Genomic DNA, 14,373 nt, shown 5'->3' on the forward strand with positions numbered 1-14,373 from the left:
TGAGATGCACCAGATTTTTACTAACAAATCCCAATTCTTTAGCCTTGCCTAGCAATAGCAGACAACAGCCAGTGGCAGGAAGTAAAAACATAATAATAATAATTTGAAACACAGAAGAAATTTGGCCAACACGCATTTCAGATGAGTGTTTGGAAGATTATACATTAAAACTGACATCTCCCTTCTGAATAAAAATATTCTCGAGTAGCGATTTCAATCTTCTGCAAAGAACAAGAAACACTAAAAAGCTCCTTTCTGTAGGAATACGTTTTCTTCCTGTCTTCCTCAACCGTCTCCAAAAGAACCGGGAGCAGCTGTTTCCTACAGACACTGTAATAACATATGCACCCAGAGTACAGGTAGCTATCAAATAAAATCCCCTCCCAAAACTCCATGAAATCAATACAGCATCAATCATTTTCTTCCATGGGAGAAAGGTGTGCCAGTCATGCCTCTTCCATTTTTGTCCTCAACTCATTCCTAAAAAGATAAGATATCAACACAAACCAGCTCTGACAAATGCTCCACTTCCCAGAGATCTGTCCCACCTGGTTACAGGATCTGGTTTTGAACATGAACAAAAACATAGATTGAACAGTCCTGTTGCCCTCTGGACCTCCAGTTTGCCCATGTGTGTTTTAAATAACTGTTTACCTTGGTTCCACCTGAACAGTTACACAAAATGAAATAAGGTTGAAATAGTCCAGGTAACATGTGACAGCTGAGTCAAAGCACAACAGTCTCTTCCAAAGCGGTATAAACCTCTTCCTGACCTGAAGGAGAAAATAAATCAGACTAATCCCAAGAAACAGCTTGTCTTCAAAATGGGAGATGCTTGTACGCATCACTTGCATTGTTCATGATCTCTGTACTCATCCATGTCCACATCCGAATCAAAGAGGGAGTGTCCAGTGTAATCTGTGTCAGGGGTTTGAGAAATACTGTTCCCTTCCTCATCAAATGTTTCTGTCCTTGAATAAAAACTGAAGTCCTGCAAAGGGGAGTAAGTCTTGCTTGCTTCGCTGCTTTCCTCAGATTCATACAGAGTGTTATCATCATCATGGTGCCATTCTGGCCAAAATTTCCTCCTTATTCTTTCACAATACATAGCAAGGTTAATCAGTTCACCTGCAACACAGCACAACAGACTCCAGTAAATACATCCAGTCAATAATGCTCTAACTCACCTGCTGATGCAGAAACATTAGCGCTGTTTGGAAACTAATTGTGCAGACTCCTTCCAAAAAGATTTCAAAATACCAAGATCCCATCAATCCTCTTAGCAGCTCTGTTTGTAACTTTCATGTAACTTAAAACACGTATTATTAACAAACATACAAGAAGGGTTACACTGGAATGATCATAAATGCATGTAGCAAAATAACTATCCCCAATTCAACCTCTGCAGAAATAAATCAAGACAAGATACTAATACTGTAAGTTTTGCACAGTAATATTCTTGCTTATGTTGCAGAAACTTGGTTTCTAACGACAGAATTCGATCCTATATACACAATACAGTGTAAAACATAGTTAATTTGGATTTTCCACCACCAGATGGCAGCGTTGTCTGCAAGATAAATTCACATCTAAGTTTTTATATGTCACTGGCTCACCCCTCACGTTCCTAGCCTTAGTACCTTACCCCTTATGTTTACACATACATGTACACTTAGAGTGTGCTTAAAGAAGAAGTTACAAAAAACTTCAAAGAACAAAGAAATAATAGTATATTAAAGGGAATGTGTATGTGAAACCTGCACTCACAATAGCATGAGTAGGTGGATGGGTACAGAGAATCATCCATACTCCTTGGGTATTTGCATGTATTACCATCTATTTATTTTCATTAGAGACAAACTAGTTCAAACAACACAGTATTCCTTGAAAGCCATGGACCCTTCAGAATTTTACCTGTGATTCCCCAGACATCAAGGGGAAGAACTGTATAGACAATACTTATGTCCTTATGTCAAGTGTTTTCTTCCTCAGTTTTAATAATGAGCAAGTCTATGCCTCCTAACTATTGCTTTAGTAGCTCTCTTGCGCAAAGTAGATCTACAGGTCACATTCATTCCTTTTACACCTATTTCCCATCCTTTTCCTCCTTAGCTCTTTCCATTTTTCATACCACATGGATCTATTCTGAAAAGAGATGCAAGGCTACTTTCACATGCCTATGCCATCCCACAAGAAAAAAAGAAAAAAAAAATGTGTGGAGGGAAGGGGTATGGTGGTTTCCAATTCATGCAAAAACACAGGGACTCCAAAGTCAGGCTGGACTTTTTCCTTGCCCAGCATCTTCAGTAACAGCAAAGGCTGTAATTTCAGTGGGACAATAGCAGTTGCAGTTCTACTGTCAATGAAACTACTCAGTTCAGCAGAATTTGGCTCATGGTTATGCTTCTGTCTTCTCATACTTTACCCAGCATTCACTCCTTAGAGGCATTCAGTCTTTGCTATGTTAAACAGGGAAAAGATCGAGTACAGGAATAGAAACAATTATCGTGTAAAACATTAAAGAGAAAACAAACAAGAATTTTAAGAGAAAACAACATTACAGGATACAAATGCTACATCAAAGGCAAGAACAGCCTGCGATGCAGTTGAAGTGCTGCTGCAGTCTTCAACTGTCTTTACAAGGTGCTCCAAGTTTAAATGTGGCAAATGCCACCAAGAGTTTTTCATCAGAGATCACTTAAGCTTCCTTACCTTTGATTAGTCTCTCTGGTCGAGTCCCTGGTAGTGTCCACATTGCCTGTGCCAGATGCCCGAAGACAGTGGCATCAACGGTGGAAACGTTTGGTCCCATAATATACTTCTTGTCACCTGTGAATACAACAGCAAACATTTCTCAACTGGATGTCCCTTCTCCCCACTTAAAAAAAAAATTTACCCTGGTTAAATCTTTAGCTTTTTTTTTTTTTTACTGAAATCATTTAGCTGAAAAGGTTCACTGGTTCAAAGACAGGGATTCAATGTTGAATACAGTTCAAAAGCTGCTGCTAGGGTTCAGGAGGTGAAATCCATTACTACAGCTTCCCCTGTGTTCACCGCTTCTCGAACTAGGCCATTAACAGAGCCACCACTGGCCAAGTAACCTCCACTCATCACAGCTAGCAGTGCATACACACTGCACTAGTTCTGCTACATTTAAAATCTCCTCTGCAGCCAGCAGGTGCCCAAAAGCATGATTTTCTCCTTTGGTGCAAACTCAAAATCATCCAGCCATGGTTAAAAATCATGAATGCACTTGCTGAAAGAAGCTGGCCACCCTGTATCTCTCATGTGTGCAGATTCAGTTTCAGGTAACTCATCTGATCACACAAAAAAAACCAAAGTTGTACCCAAAGCTCTCCTCTCCCACCATTTGTTCAGGCTGAAACCAATGCACCAGTCAGGCTGGCAGTGACTGCTCCAAAATGACCTGCATCTCCAGGAGGACACAGCTGCAGGCAGGAGTGAACAGCTCCTCTCACCCACCACCAGTGTGGTGTCCCCACCCCCAAACACTGGTTTCTACCTTGCAGGGACCAGAGGCACATCAGGCATGCCGGCAGGCAAGTGAAACAGCAGCCGCTTGGGACTGGCCTGGTCCAGAGGAATGGCATGTCTGCTCCACACTGCTATTCTGCTTACCCCTCTGGGCACCCCAATGCCATGATGGTCCTAAGTGGCCACCACAGCACAAACAGATGGATAACTACTTAAGACAGGGAAGAAAATCACGTTTCAAAGCCACCGCTTGCAAAGAAACATCCAGTATAAACTCATTTCCTCATCACAGGCACAAGACCTGGAGCAAAGACTGCACGTGGCACACAGGTGAAACATGCAGTATTGCAGAGGGCAGGTTAGATGGTTGCACTGTCCCTGCCTTGGCCCAAAGTGCTAAAAACTCTGTGAAATGTGGTACATAACTGAATTCTCCAAATCCAGTTATCCCATCTCCCCAGGACATTATTCCCCTGCCCAATATAAGCTGCCTGTAATTCAGCAAGTTATTAAATGTTAGAGTTGAGTGAGTTTAGAAAAACTGTCCAGCAGTAAAATGCATCCAATTCCAGAGTATAGTACAAGGAATACTGTCATCTCCCTGTACTGTAGCATAGCAAAGCTCAGGAATAACCAGTAACAATAACCTCCTCTAGCCTGTCAGATGTAATTTTAACATGGAGTTAACTCTCCCCAGCTCCTTCACATCTCCCCAGTTGCATCAATCTACTGTTTGAAAACCATGTACAAGGTAAATGTTGTGTCTCTGCAGTATTTATCTGATGCCTAGCATTCATTGACCTCAAACACAGCTCAAAAATTGGTCCCCAAACCACAGTTATAGGCCAACACTAGGAATTTAGCACCACACAACTGGTTCTGAGACTCAATCCATAATAATGTTGTGCTGGGAAATAATACTGCCATTTCCATCTCACTACAACTAAGGCAGGCAGTGAGTGAGGACTGAACCATCTCACTCTTGCAAACACAATGGTTCCCCAGGCACAACACCTGCACCTTCAGGTGCGTGGCAACAAAGGGGAAGAGGAGGAAATAGAGCTGTGGTTCCGTAAAACTGTAAATATGGGTTTAGGTCACCCTGCACTGCATCACACAGCCTCCAAGCACATTTCTTTCTACCAGTTCCGATCTGTTCCCAAAACTTCCAGTACAACTTTTTTCCAGAAGACTTTCTGACAGACCAGACACCTTCTCTCAGCATATAGTTTTATGCCAGATTACACAGCGCCTGTCACATCAAGGCTGCCACAGTGCTAATCTCAAACACCTCGCTGCATCCCCTAGCTAATCCAACAGAAATGCAATCACCTGGTCACACTGGACTTGGATCAAATTTGTACTGCCCAGGGATTTGACAGCACACAGCCCTGCTATTTAAGAATGCATGCACCAGAGGATTAAAAAGCAGCTACTTCAGCACTACTTCAAGTAACCCTGGCAAAAGACAGATCTATGAGATGGGCCAGCAGGAGACCTACATCCTTCCACAGCAGCATGTACAGGCTGCTGCAGGGCATTTCAACTAGCATTAGGGGCCTGCATTCAGGTTAGTCCCACCTCTGTGCTCTGAGCACCCCTGCCCTCCACAAAACATCAAATGCTTTTCAAAAGCCAGTTCAGGCAGCTGCTGCCCTGCAACTCCCTGCTCAAAATCCCCATTTACCCAAAAGCCTGAGGGAGGCAGACAGCTGAGAAGGCACCAACAGATTTACGGGCACCACTCACTCACTTGCATCTTTTAAATAATTATCAAAATGTATATTTTTCATTATTGCTAGTTCATATGCCCAGTTCCCCCCACTTCCTTACACTACTACCAAGCAGTAGGAAACTACTACAACACAAGGAAATCCCATTTGTGCTTTAAAGACTGCAGGACAGAGAGCAAGATGATACCAACAGGGCAGACTGATCCATCACAGGAGGATTAGTTCCAGTTTCTTTTATAAGAGATCTGGTAGAGTCTGTTAGGGAAAGAGGTACATGGGAGAAGGAAAAATGATTCTCAGAAATGAAAAAGAAAGAAAAAAGCATCCAAGATGTGACTGGGAATGTCAAAACGAGTGTCACAAGACCTGGCAGCTGCCAAGTTATCATCCTCTGGAAGCAGCTCTTGGAATTTAAAAATTATTCTTGTTCCTGTGGGAATGGTCTCTGTTAAAAAATGGGGAACATTAATCTGATATGCCTGATGACTGACAGCTACAGTTTGGTATGTGCAGCTATTCTGCATGATAGGCATCCTTTTTAAGCTCTTAAGATAGCCCTCTCACAGCCAAAATCCCAACTGCTTCCTCTTCTGGGAAAATACAAGGGCACATATATGTGGAAAGGAATCTCACAAAGATTTTTGTGCAGGCAATAGGCTGACTGACCGCCTTCTCCTCCACCCTGTGAAACAGGAGAGTCTCCAGTCAGGCTAGAAGTCCTCATCCCACCTCCTGTCCCCATCCCAGGCTACTACCCAGAGGCCACAGTTACTAGACCCAACCATAAACAGCTGGCTGGAGAAAAGCTGAACATGCTGGTGTTAATGGAAAATCAAGGCAATTGTAGAAAAGCAGACAAATGCACCAATAAAAGGGCAAATATAATGATTCACATAACTGTACAGTGATTAATCTGACATCTGTTTCAGAGGGGAAGATGAAAAAAAATTGTACAATATTCAGGTGGTAATGTAGTAAAATAACAGGAATACAGCAGATGCCCATCAAGGTGTTTTGAAGTACACAAGGCACAACATTCTCATCAGTAATCTGGAAGTAAAAATAAAACCCCTGCTCCCAAGTCATATGTTGAACTGGCTCCAGCTCCTGTTCCAACCCTATTCCTCTCTGCAACATGCATGGAGCCACACAGTGCCAACTTTGAAGCTACAGCAACAGTAGTCCCACAGTTGAGGGCACTTGAGCTGGCCACAGCTCTGCAGCAGATGTGCCCAGACCTCTTCTAAAATGACCTGCTCCCTCCCTCCCCCAGAAAGATAAAGGACCTCTTAAGCTCCAAAACCAGGTTTTCTTCGGAGAGGCACTAGAATCGGTAACTTTTTCTGTTAACAAAATGCAGCATGAGAAAGTGTTGACCCAAGAGGAGCTGTCAACAAACCTCCCCCTTGCCCAATGTGCCCATGCATCACATGTCTTTTTTCCACCTTGCTCCCAATCCAGCAATACAGCAGGTTTGCTTCAGAAAAAAGTTATAGAAAACTCTATACAGCCCAACCTAGGTCCTCTGCAAACATCTTTGTTTCCAAAACACCTTGGAAGTGCAGAAGTATCTCTTCCTTCCCTGTCTCAGCAAGCACTTAGTTTCTGCCTTCTGCTGGGCTCTCCTCACCTTGCGCCCTCCATCCACTCCACACTTACCTACTTCGAGCATGTGCACTATAATATATCCTCCCTCAGGAGTGCAGGGCAAGGAGGCATCCCTCCTACCCTCCACTCAGCCACCTCTTTAAAGCAATCATAACAGGGAACAAAGCAGCCACACAGGTACTGTCTCTCTTGGTTCCTTCTGCAAAAGAGACACAAGCTCAAGGGAAGTGACCATCTGCCCCAAACAATTCCTCAAAATGCAAACTTTACACAGAAGCACAATATGGTTAGCTTTAAGCAGACTGCAAGGCAAGAAGCACAGCATAAACAGCTCCAGTGCAGATTTCAGCCTGAGTTACAAAACAGAAATGAGGCTCATGTGGTTCTAACGGAGGTCAACCTTAAGACTAACCCTATGAGATCCACCCATGACAACCAAGCAGCCTAAAACCACCTGTTCTGGCACAGGACCCATCTCCTACTAGCAGTTTTGAATGAAGTTTTGAATAAAGCTGCTAACACCAACCAAATACAACAAAGACCCCCTCCCCCCAATATATAAATAAGAGGTTTCATCTGAAGAACTAAACACTACGTTTTCCTAAATTCACATAGCAAAATGCTCTTCCAAAATCACAGGCCACATTCTGGTCCTCTAGATACACATACTGGGTGCTCACAGAAGAAAGCCATTTACCCCTCTGGAGACACAATTAGGTAGCCAACAGTGGGGAAAGGAACACTGTCCCTGCCAGAGCAAGGGTGGCACTGAATGACAGCAGCAGTGTGGACTCTACGTACTGGCAAATGAGATTATTTGTGTATGTGACCAAGCTGCCAGAAAGCACTCGCAGTCAATTTCATCCTGTGGACAGCAGGTTGTGAACAAACAGAACACATGTAACTCGGCTGTACGTTACCCAGGAGGCCTGCTAGAGTCCGCATGTCCTTCTCCATCAGCGTGTACATCTCCTCCTCCGAGAAGCGGCCAATGCCATGGCCGTACATTTCCCGCTTCACAATCCCTTTGGTCAGATGGCAGAGGATCCACTTCAGCAAGTCACTGAAGGGGCCAAAAAGTGAAACCATCTTTTGCGTCTCATGAAGATTTTCCACCCACTGGCAATAAGCTAAAGTCCTAGAAGGATGTGAAAATAAGTTATAGCAGTGCAATACTTCTGTCAGCAGCCCATCACCACCCTGCAAAGGCTCACACAAAGGTTAGGCGGCGAGCTTTCTTAAGGCTGAGTGCTCACTGCCCTGATGGAGAGGTAGTTTCCAGTAAAGAGTAGACCCTGATGCAACTCAGAGAGTGACAGCAGAGAAAACTGACTTTGCAATACTTACGCAGACTGCCCAGTGCTTATTCTCTCAGTAAGTCATGACTCACTTCAAGAGAAAATGAGATTTGCATTGAAATATAAAATAAAAGCTGCAGAATTCTGCTAAACTCACATAACAAAATGCAGTGCCAAAAGGATTTATTAGCTCAAGGTGATTGACTGCACAGGCCTGGGGAAAACAACAACAAAACAGCCCACAAAGAAACCAATCTTTCCCACCAACCTGTTCTCCTTGCTTTCTATACTGCTGAAACTTAGCCAAGCAGTAACTCTGCCCCAACATAAATATTGTAGCAGTCATTTTTCAGAAGATCTCTGCTCTCCTCAGAAACTAATAATGACACAATCTTTTAAAAATAAAATAACAGAAATGAAGGGATGGTTGTTATTGGGTTGGTTTTCCACTGTATTTTTTCCTCTCCAAAACATTGATTTTATGAGAGAGATATTTCTGAAGGACTGTTGTATTTCAGGCTGTATTTCAGCTTTATTGAATGGCAAATATATTATTTTGAAAGGTCTTTTTATAAAAATTTGTCTTACCAGATGAAATTTGTTTCCTACATGAATTTTTGTTCTTTGCTAATATTGTAGGCAAACAAAAAATTGATTTGTTGCTGTCACTACTCAAGAAGTTTATGAAAAAAGAAACATTAACTTTTTTAACATCTAGTATCTCCTGACATAACCAAGAAATCAAAAAGACCATATCACTTTTGTCACCAAGTTCAAGCGATGTTGGAAAAAGGGCCAAAGACATTTCAAAGTAAACATGACAAACCTATGAAGGCAACAGGATCTCAGAAACACTAGGAGTTGATACCCACATTCCATTATGTTTGTAGCAATTTCCAAACTGAAAAATCTGAAAGTGGATTTACATATTTGAGATCATATGAAAACAGGCTCATGGAGACATGATAAACTAGTGAAGCTAGATTGAAAAGTTAAAATACCAAAAGTTGCAAGTTCATGTACACAATTATATTAACTTAATAATCAAATGTTTTCATTTCCAATATGATAGGAGCTCCATTGTTTTAGTTTGGAATATGACTTCAGTTTTATCATTGTACATATTTCTAACTGCACCCGATTTCCTTAGTGCTGATATGGATTGCCTAATTCAAGAAAAAGAAAAAAAAAAAAAAGGCAGTATGTCCTGGAGAACTCCTGTGAATTTTTTTTTTAAATGTATGTTTTATCAAACTCCTGTATGTCACTAACAGAAGCTGAATTCAGCACTACCATCAGGGAACAATTACGTTTACACCATGAAAATGTTCTAAGCTTCAAGTTTTCACAGATTCTTCACTTGAATTACTAATATCATGAGGTAAAAGGAAAATATTTGGCATAACAGCTGAAAAAAAAATAATCCACTTATAGCTCAAATTTAGAATGCTCCCAACAGAGTGGGTAAAAGATTTTTTAATTCTATTAAAAATTGTCTACTGCAGGACAATGCCTTCTGCTCAAATTGATTTCACTAAAGTCAGTAACAGTGAGGCAAGTGCAGGTTTTATTGCAAATGCATGAACAGTAAATGCAAGAACAAAAATGCACCTGCTATGTTTCTGATGGCTTTTATCCCCAACAGTCTTCTCCACAACCTCTTGCACTGTATTAATATGACAAAAGCATCCCGCTGACGTTTCACACGCTTCAGTACCACTCTTTGAATGGGGGTGTTCCGCACAACCATTTTTTTTCAAAATGGATGGATCAACTCAAGTCATCGGGCTGGTTTCAGCACAGCAGAGTTTGAAACACAGCCAGATTTAGTGAGAGGCACCAGCTCAAAAGAGGTAATGTGAAGCCAGCAAGCACAGGAGTAAACAGCTACTGAAACTCCAGAAGTATTAACTTTGGCTAGAAGATGTGGTGCAAGACTGCCTCACTCCCAGAACAAAGGTAAAACAGAATTTAAGAAGGATGGAAAGAAGACTGGGCTGAAAGCATAAGGGCGCTCCACAGAGCACAACGTTTCAGTAGTCATGTTTCACAAGTCTGGGAAAGGACAAGGTCCTTTGTGCAGGTACAGCTCTGAATAGGAAATAAAGCTCTGGTCTCGATGCAAACACTGGGAAATAATTACAAATACTATCTATATCTGTAAATTATTATTTATTACTTGAATAAGCTAAGAAAAACTTGCTCTCCGAGAGCACTGCTGTGTGTCTCGCTGCAAAGACCCTCCTTCCCCAGCATGGACCTGACAGGTTTCACCCAGCAACTCTGCAACACAACTTAGTTGCTTTAGGACAACAGGCCTGGCCACAGAGAGGGACAACAAGAAAAAAGAAGCCAAAAAAAAATGGAAAAAGAAGAGAGGAGACTCTGCTGCAGCATTTTTTAAAAGTCACCCCAGTCACACAAAACTAACTTGGCCCTATGGACTTGCCATCACTATTGTTCACTCCAACCCCACCAACAACCTGGCACCGCACCAAGAATGAGCAGCCACATCCAGGATGGTTTTAATTTCATGAGATGGGATGAACAAGGTTTCCCACAAAGCCAATTAGCCTATACTTTAAAGTACAAATACATTTCCCTCGCACTCATTTGCTCTGGGGGAGAAGGTCTTTGGGTCTGGAAGAGGCAGAAATCAAACAAGTGTTTAATGATCAGGACAGCAATGCAGGAAGAGCAGAACTGCACAGGATTTAGGTAATCCTGCTTAGGCTAAACTGTCAAGCCCAATCTTAGACATCTGCTTGTCACTTTGAATGAGTAAAGTTGTCACATGTCCAAAATCTCAAATTTACACGGGCAATGAAGGCAGCTAAATAGACAACCACAGAGTCTACTTCTAAAATTTTATGTTTCTGAGCACACAAAAGCAAAGAAAAAAGTAGGCTCAGATTCAAAGAGACAGTTTAAAGCACTTTTAAAGCTGGCTTTACAAGCACTTTGTTAAAATAACTCTATTCAAAGGTTCATTAATCTGTGCTTCCTACCAAAACATGCTCTTCTGCATTTAATCCCACCCATCACCCCCCTGCTCAGACTACATTACTAGAGTATCACCAACATTACAAAAGGTTAGGAAATGCCAGAAATCAGGTAGTCTACATAACATACTTCAGCATAACTATACATTTTAAACTACAGTTAGCATTTATAGGATGACAATTATTTTAAATATTGGCCTGAACTGAGCGTTTTGGGAAACATTAACGTTCCCATTTGTGCCAGCACATCTGTAAAAATTTTAGAGTATAAATAAAACAATAACACATTAAAGAGCAATGCTGCAGGGGTGAAGCAAATCTGAAGTCTAAATGTAACAGCAGCTTTGGCCTCAATACATAAATCAGGAGAGGAGATGGAGAAAGTGACTCACCATCAGCGGCTTGCCTGATTATCCCCAAACTGTCTGAACATCAAGGCGAGGGGGAGGTGTTCACAAGGATGTAAACTGGGGGTTATTTTTCCTATCTGAACCTGTGCAGACTGGAATTTCTAGATATACAAAAGGATTATAACAAATTCATTCCACAATCAGCTGTAGAAACCCCACCTGCTGTGTGATTTCCCAGAGCAACTGGCTTTTAAGCCACCAGTGGCATTCAAGCCTCATCATTTTTAATAGCAGGAGAGACATTGCTCTTCCAAGTGGCTTGATGTATTTAAACATATTTATATTATAAACATATTTTATGTTTAATATATGGCAAGTCTGAATACCTACCAAAGTCAGATTCATTTGTATTCTCATACCATGCTTTTCCTGTACTTCAAGCACTCATCACATATGTGATATTTACACGGTCTTCTTGAAAGACAAAGCAAGAAATGAGTTAAATATATACGTGTATATATGCACATACACTTAGAAATCACAAAGGTTGTGTTTGACAATACAGCTAAACCAATCTAACAGGTTAATTTGTTAAGCTGCATATTCAAGGCTTTAGGTTCTCACTAAGCACATTAGTGTCACTGATCTCAGACTCGTCTCCTGAGATTAAAGTGCCAGAAAGCACCTTGCAGGGACTGCTAGCCCTCCAGGCACCAGGACCTGCCTGGCTTGAATGCCGGCAGTGCCACCGAGCCCACCATGCCAGCAGCAGAAGGACATGAGAATCAGGTGTCCTCGACCCATCTTACACAGAGGTCCAATCCCACAAACGTGCTGCAGATACACCAAAAACTCAACACGTCCTTAATTCGGCTGTGGGCGCCCCGCTGGTTTCTGAGGGCCCACGGGTTGCTGCAGGCAGTGGAGGCGACCCAGGGCAACCCTTCAGCACATGACAAAAGTCTGTACCAGACCCAGGACCCAGGACGAGAGCAACAAATTGGTCCACTCCCACCTCTTCCCTGCATCTCGTGCATCTCGGAGATATGCTCTAATCCCTGCACAAAAATAGGCACACTCACTTGCTGGCTGTTTGCCTGACCCCTGCCAGGCACAGCAGCCTGGGGTGGAGGCAGGGTGTCTAGAGGCTGAGGTTCACAACTGCCCTGCATTGCTCTCAACTCCATCCAGAGCAGCCATTTCTACCTGTAAGAGGCACTAATTGGTGAAGATGAGCACCCACTAGGATTAGTTCCATCCAGAGACAGCACACCACAGGATGTACTCTGCTTCTTTGTTCGATAAATGTACTACAGTATTACTTATTTATCATGAAGCTACTTTGCATGCTGCTGGCAATGAAACAGTATGAATCACATTTTATATCACTTGCTTTGGAAGCTTGATTTTATAGATCTTATTCTGCAGAAAGGCAATCACTGTTACAAATTCCTCACCATGGGACCTGAGGACACCATGAACAAACGCTAAGCGTCTGGTGGGAAGTGGGCAGGTTCAAGGACCAATGTGAAGGGATCCCACAACCACAGATGCAATGCTGTCAGGGAGAAATGCGGCCCTACACAGCTAAAGCCTGATTTTATTTTGGTGTAACTACAGAATGGTTAAAGTTATTATCCAGGAATTACAGCGGTCCAACTGTGATGCCTCATAGCTCAGGCTTTGCCTAGTACAGAGAACCAGCATGGTGTAACCTCACCAATATAGCAAGCCTCTGGTACAGCCACACAGCAGGGACATACAGTAAGACTTACAGTTGGATGTTTTACTACACTGCAGCAAAAATACATGCCTTAGGGAAACTCAACCGTGTGACTAAACAGGAAAGGCAACAGGGATATACATCCAGGCATGCACATCTCTATTCTTACTTGGTCTAGCTTTGTCGACCCATTTCAATGTCATCTCCCCGGGTCAGCACCTGAATTTGCAGTACCTGTCCCCCATGCTCCCCTATGTCATGCCCAGCAGCGCTGAGTCAGCTCAGAGGGAGCCTGGATGGACAGACAACAGCTTCACAGAGGAAAGCGCAATTTGTAATTGAGACACAACAGCAGTGTAAGTCTGTCATCAGTAATGTTACATTTAAAGCAGTTAAGTCTATGGACCGCAAAACAACCAACACTAAGGCAAGGAGATGGAGCGTTAGGGGATTAAAAGGCCTCATCTTCCCTTTGGCGGCTATAATCATTGAGGAGGGAAAAATGAACAAAAAAAGTTATATTTGCAGGCTACTTGAGTCATATTTTTGAGGCTACGGCACTGCAGATGGGTAGAATTGGTGAAGGTCACGCTTCCTGGAAGGCAGGGATTACATTTCTAAACCATATCATTTAAATCTGCCTCCTGAATGCTAAAATTGCTCCCAGGAAACACTAAAAGTTATTTGAAGAACTATATGTACACATGTTGCTGCTCATCTTCGATCACAAGGTGAAAGAAAAAGCACATAAATGCATTCAACTTAAAATCACACATTGTTTTGAAGAAAAAAAGTGCAACATAAATGCAAGACTTAATACAGCAAGGACTTAAATGCATGCTAGAAAGCAAACTACTGGGAAAAAGCCTTGTGCCTGCTGAGGCAGCCAATGCAGCATCCAAGATACATGTCCACCTGCTACTTCTATGAATCCAGACTGGAAAGGGCACTTAAAAAGGACTGAAATGTAAAGTGGGGAGTATTATTTTCAAAGGTGTCAGTAAAACACAAAGTACCAGCAAGGTTATATTTATGTTTTCCATTCATATACATACTTCAGCTTCTCAGGATACTGTGACTAATGCTGTATCCTATCTACTGTCAGTGTTGCCAACAATACATATTAACAGGAGTATCCTGTGTTACCGAAAAGGAAACAATCCA

The 14,373-nt window shown here is 42.3% G+C and overlaps 1 protein-coding gene across 1 annotated transcript in view; it reads right to left on the bottom strand.

Annotated features, from left to right (window-relative positions):
* The window catches only part of FAXC (failed axon connections homolog, metaxin like GST domain containing), a 21,337-nt gene continuing 6,964 nt past the window's right edge, over positions 1 to 14,373 (bottom strand). The window contains exons 4-6 of the mRNA XM_075046663.1: positions 7,757 to 7,974; positions 2,713 to 2,829; positions 1 to 1,128 (exon numbers count right to left, since the gene is read on the bottom strand). Of these exons, the coding sequence (XP_074902764.1) occupies positions 845 to 1,128; positions 2,713 to 2,829; positions 7,757 to 7,974 (619 nt within the window). The 3' untranslated portion in view covers positions 1 to 844. The remainder of the gene's footprint in view (positions 1,129 to 2,712; positions 2,830 to 7,756; positions 7,975 to 14,373) is intronic.

The sequence above is a fragment of the Buteo buteo genome, chromosome 15, assembly GCF_964188355.1.
Source record: "Buteo buteo chromosome 15, bButBut1.hap1.1, whole genome shotgun sequence".
Classification (NCBI taxonomy): Eukaryota; Metazoa; Chordata; class Aves; order Accipitriformes; family Accipitridae; genus Buteo; species Buteo buteo.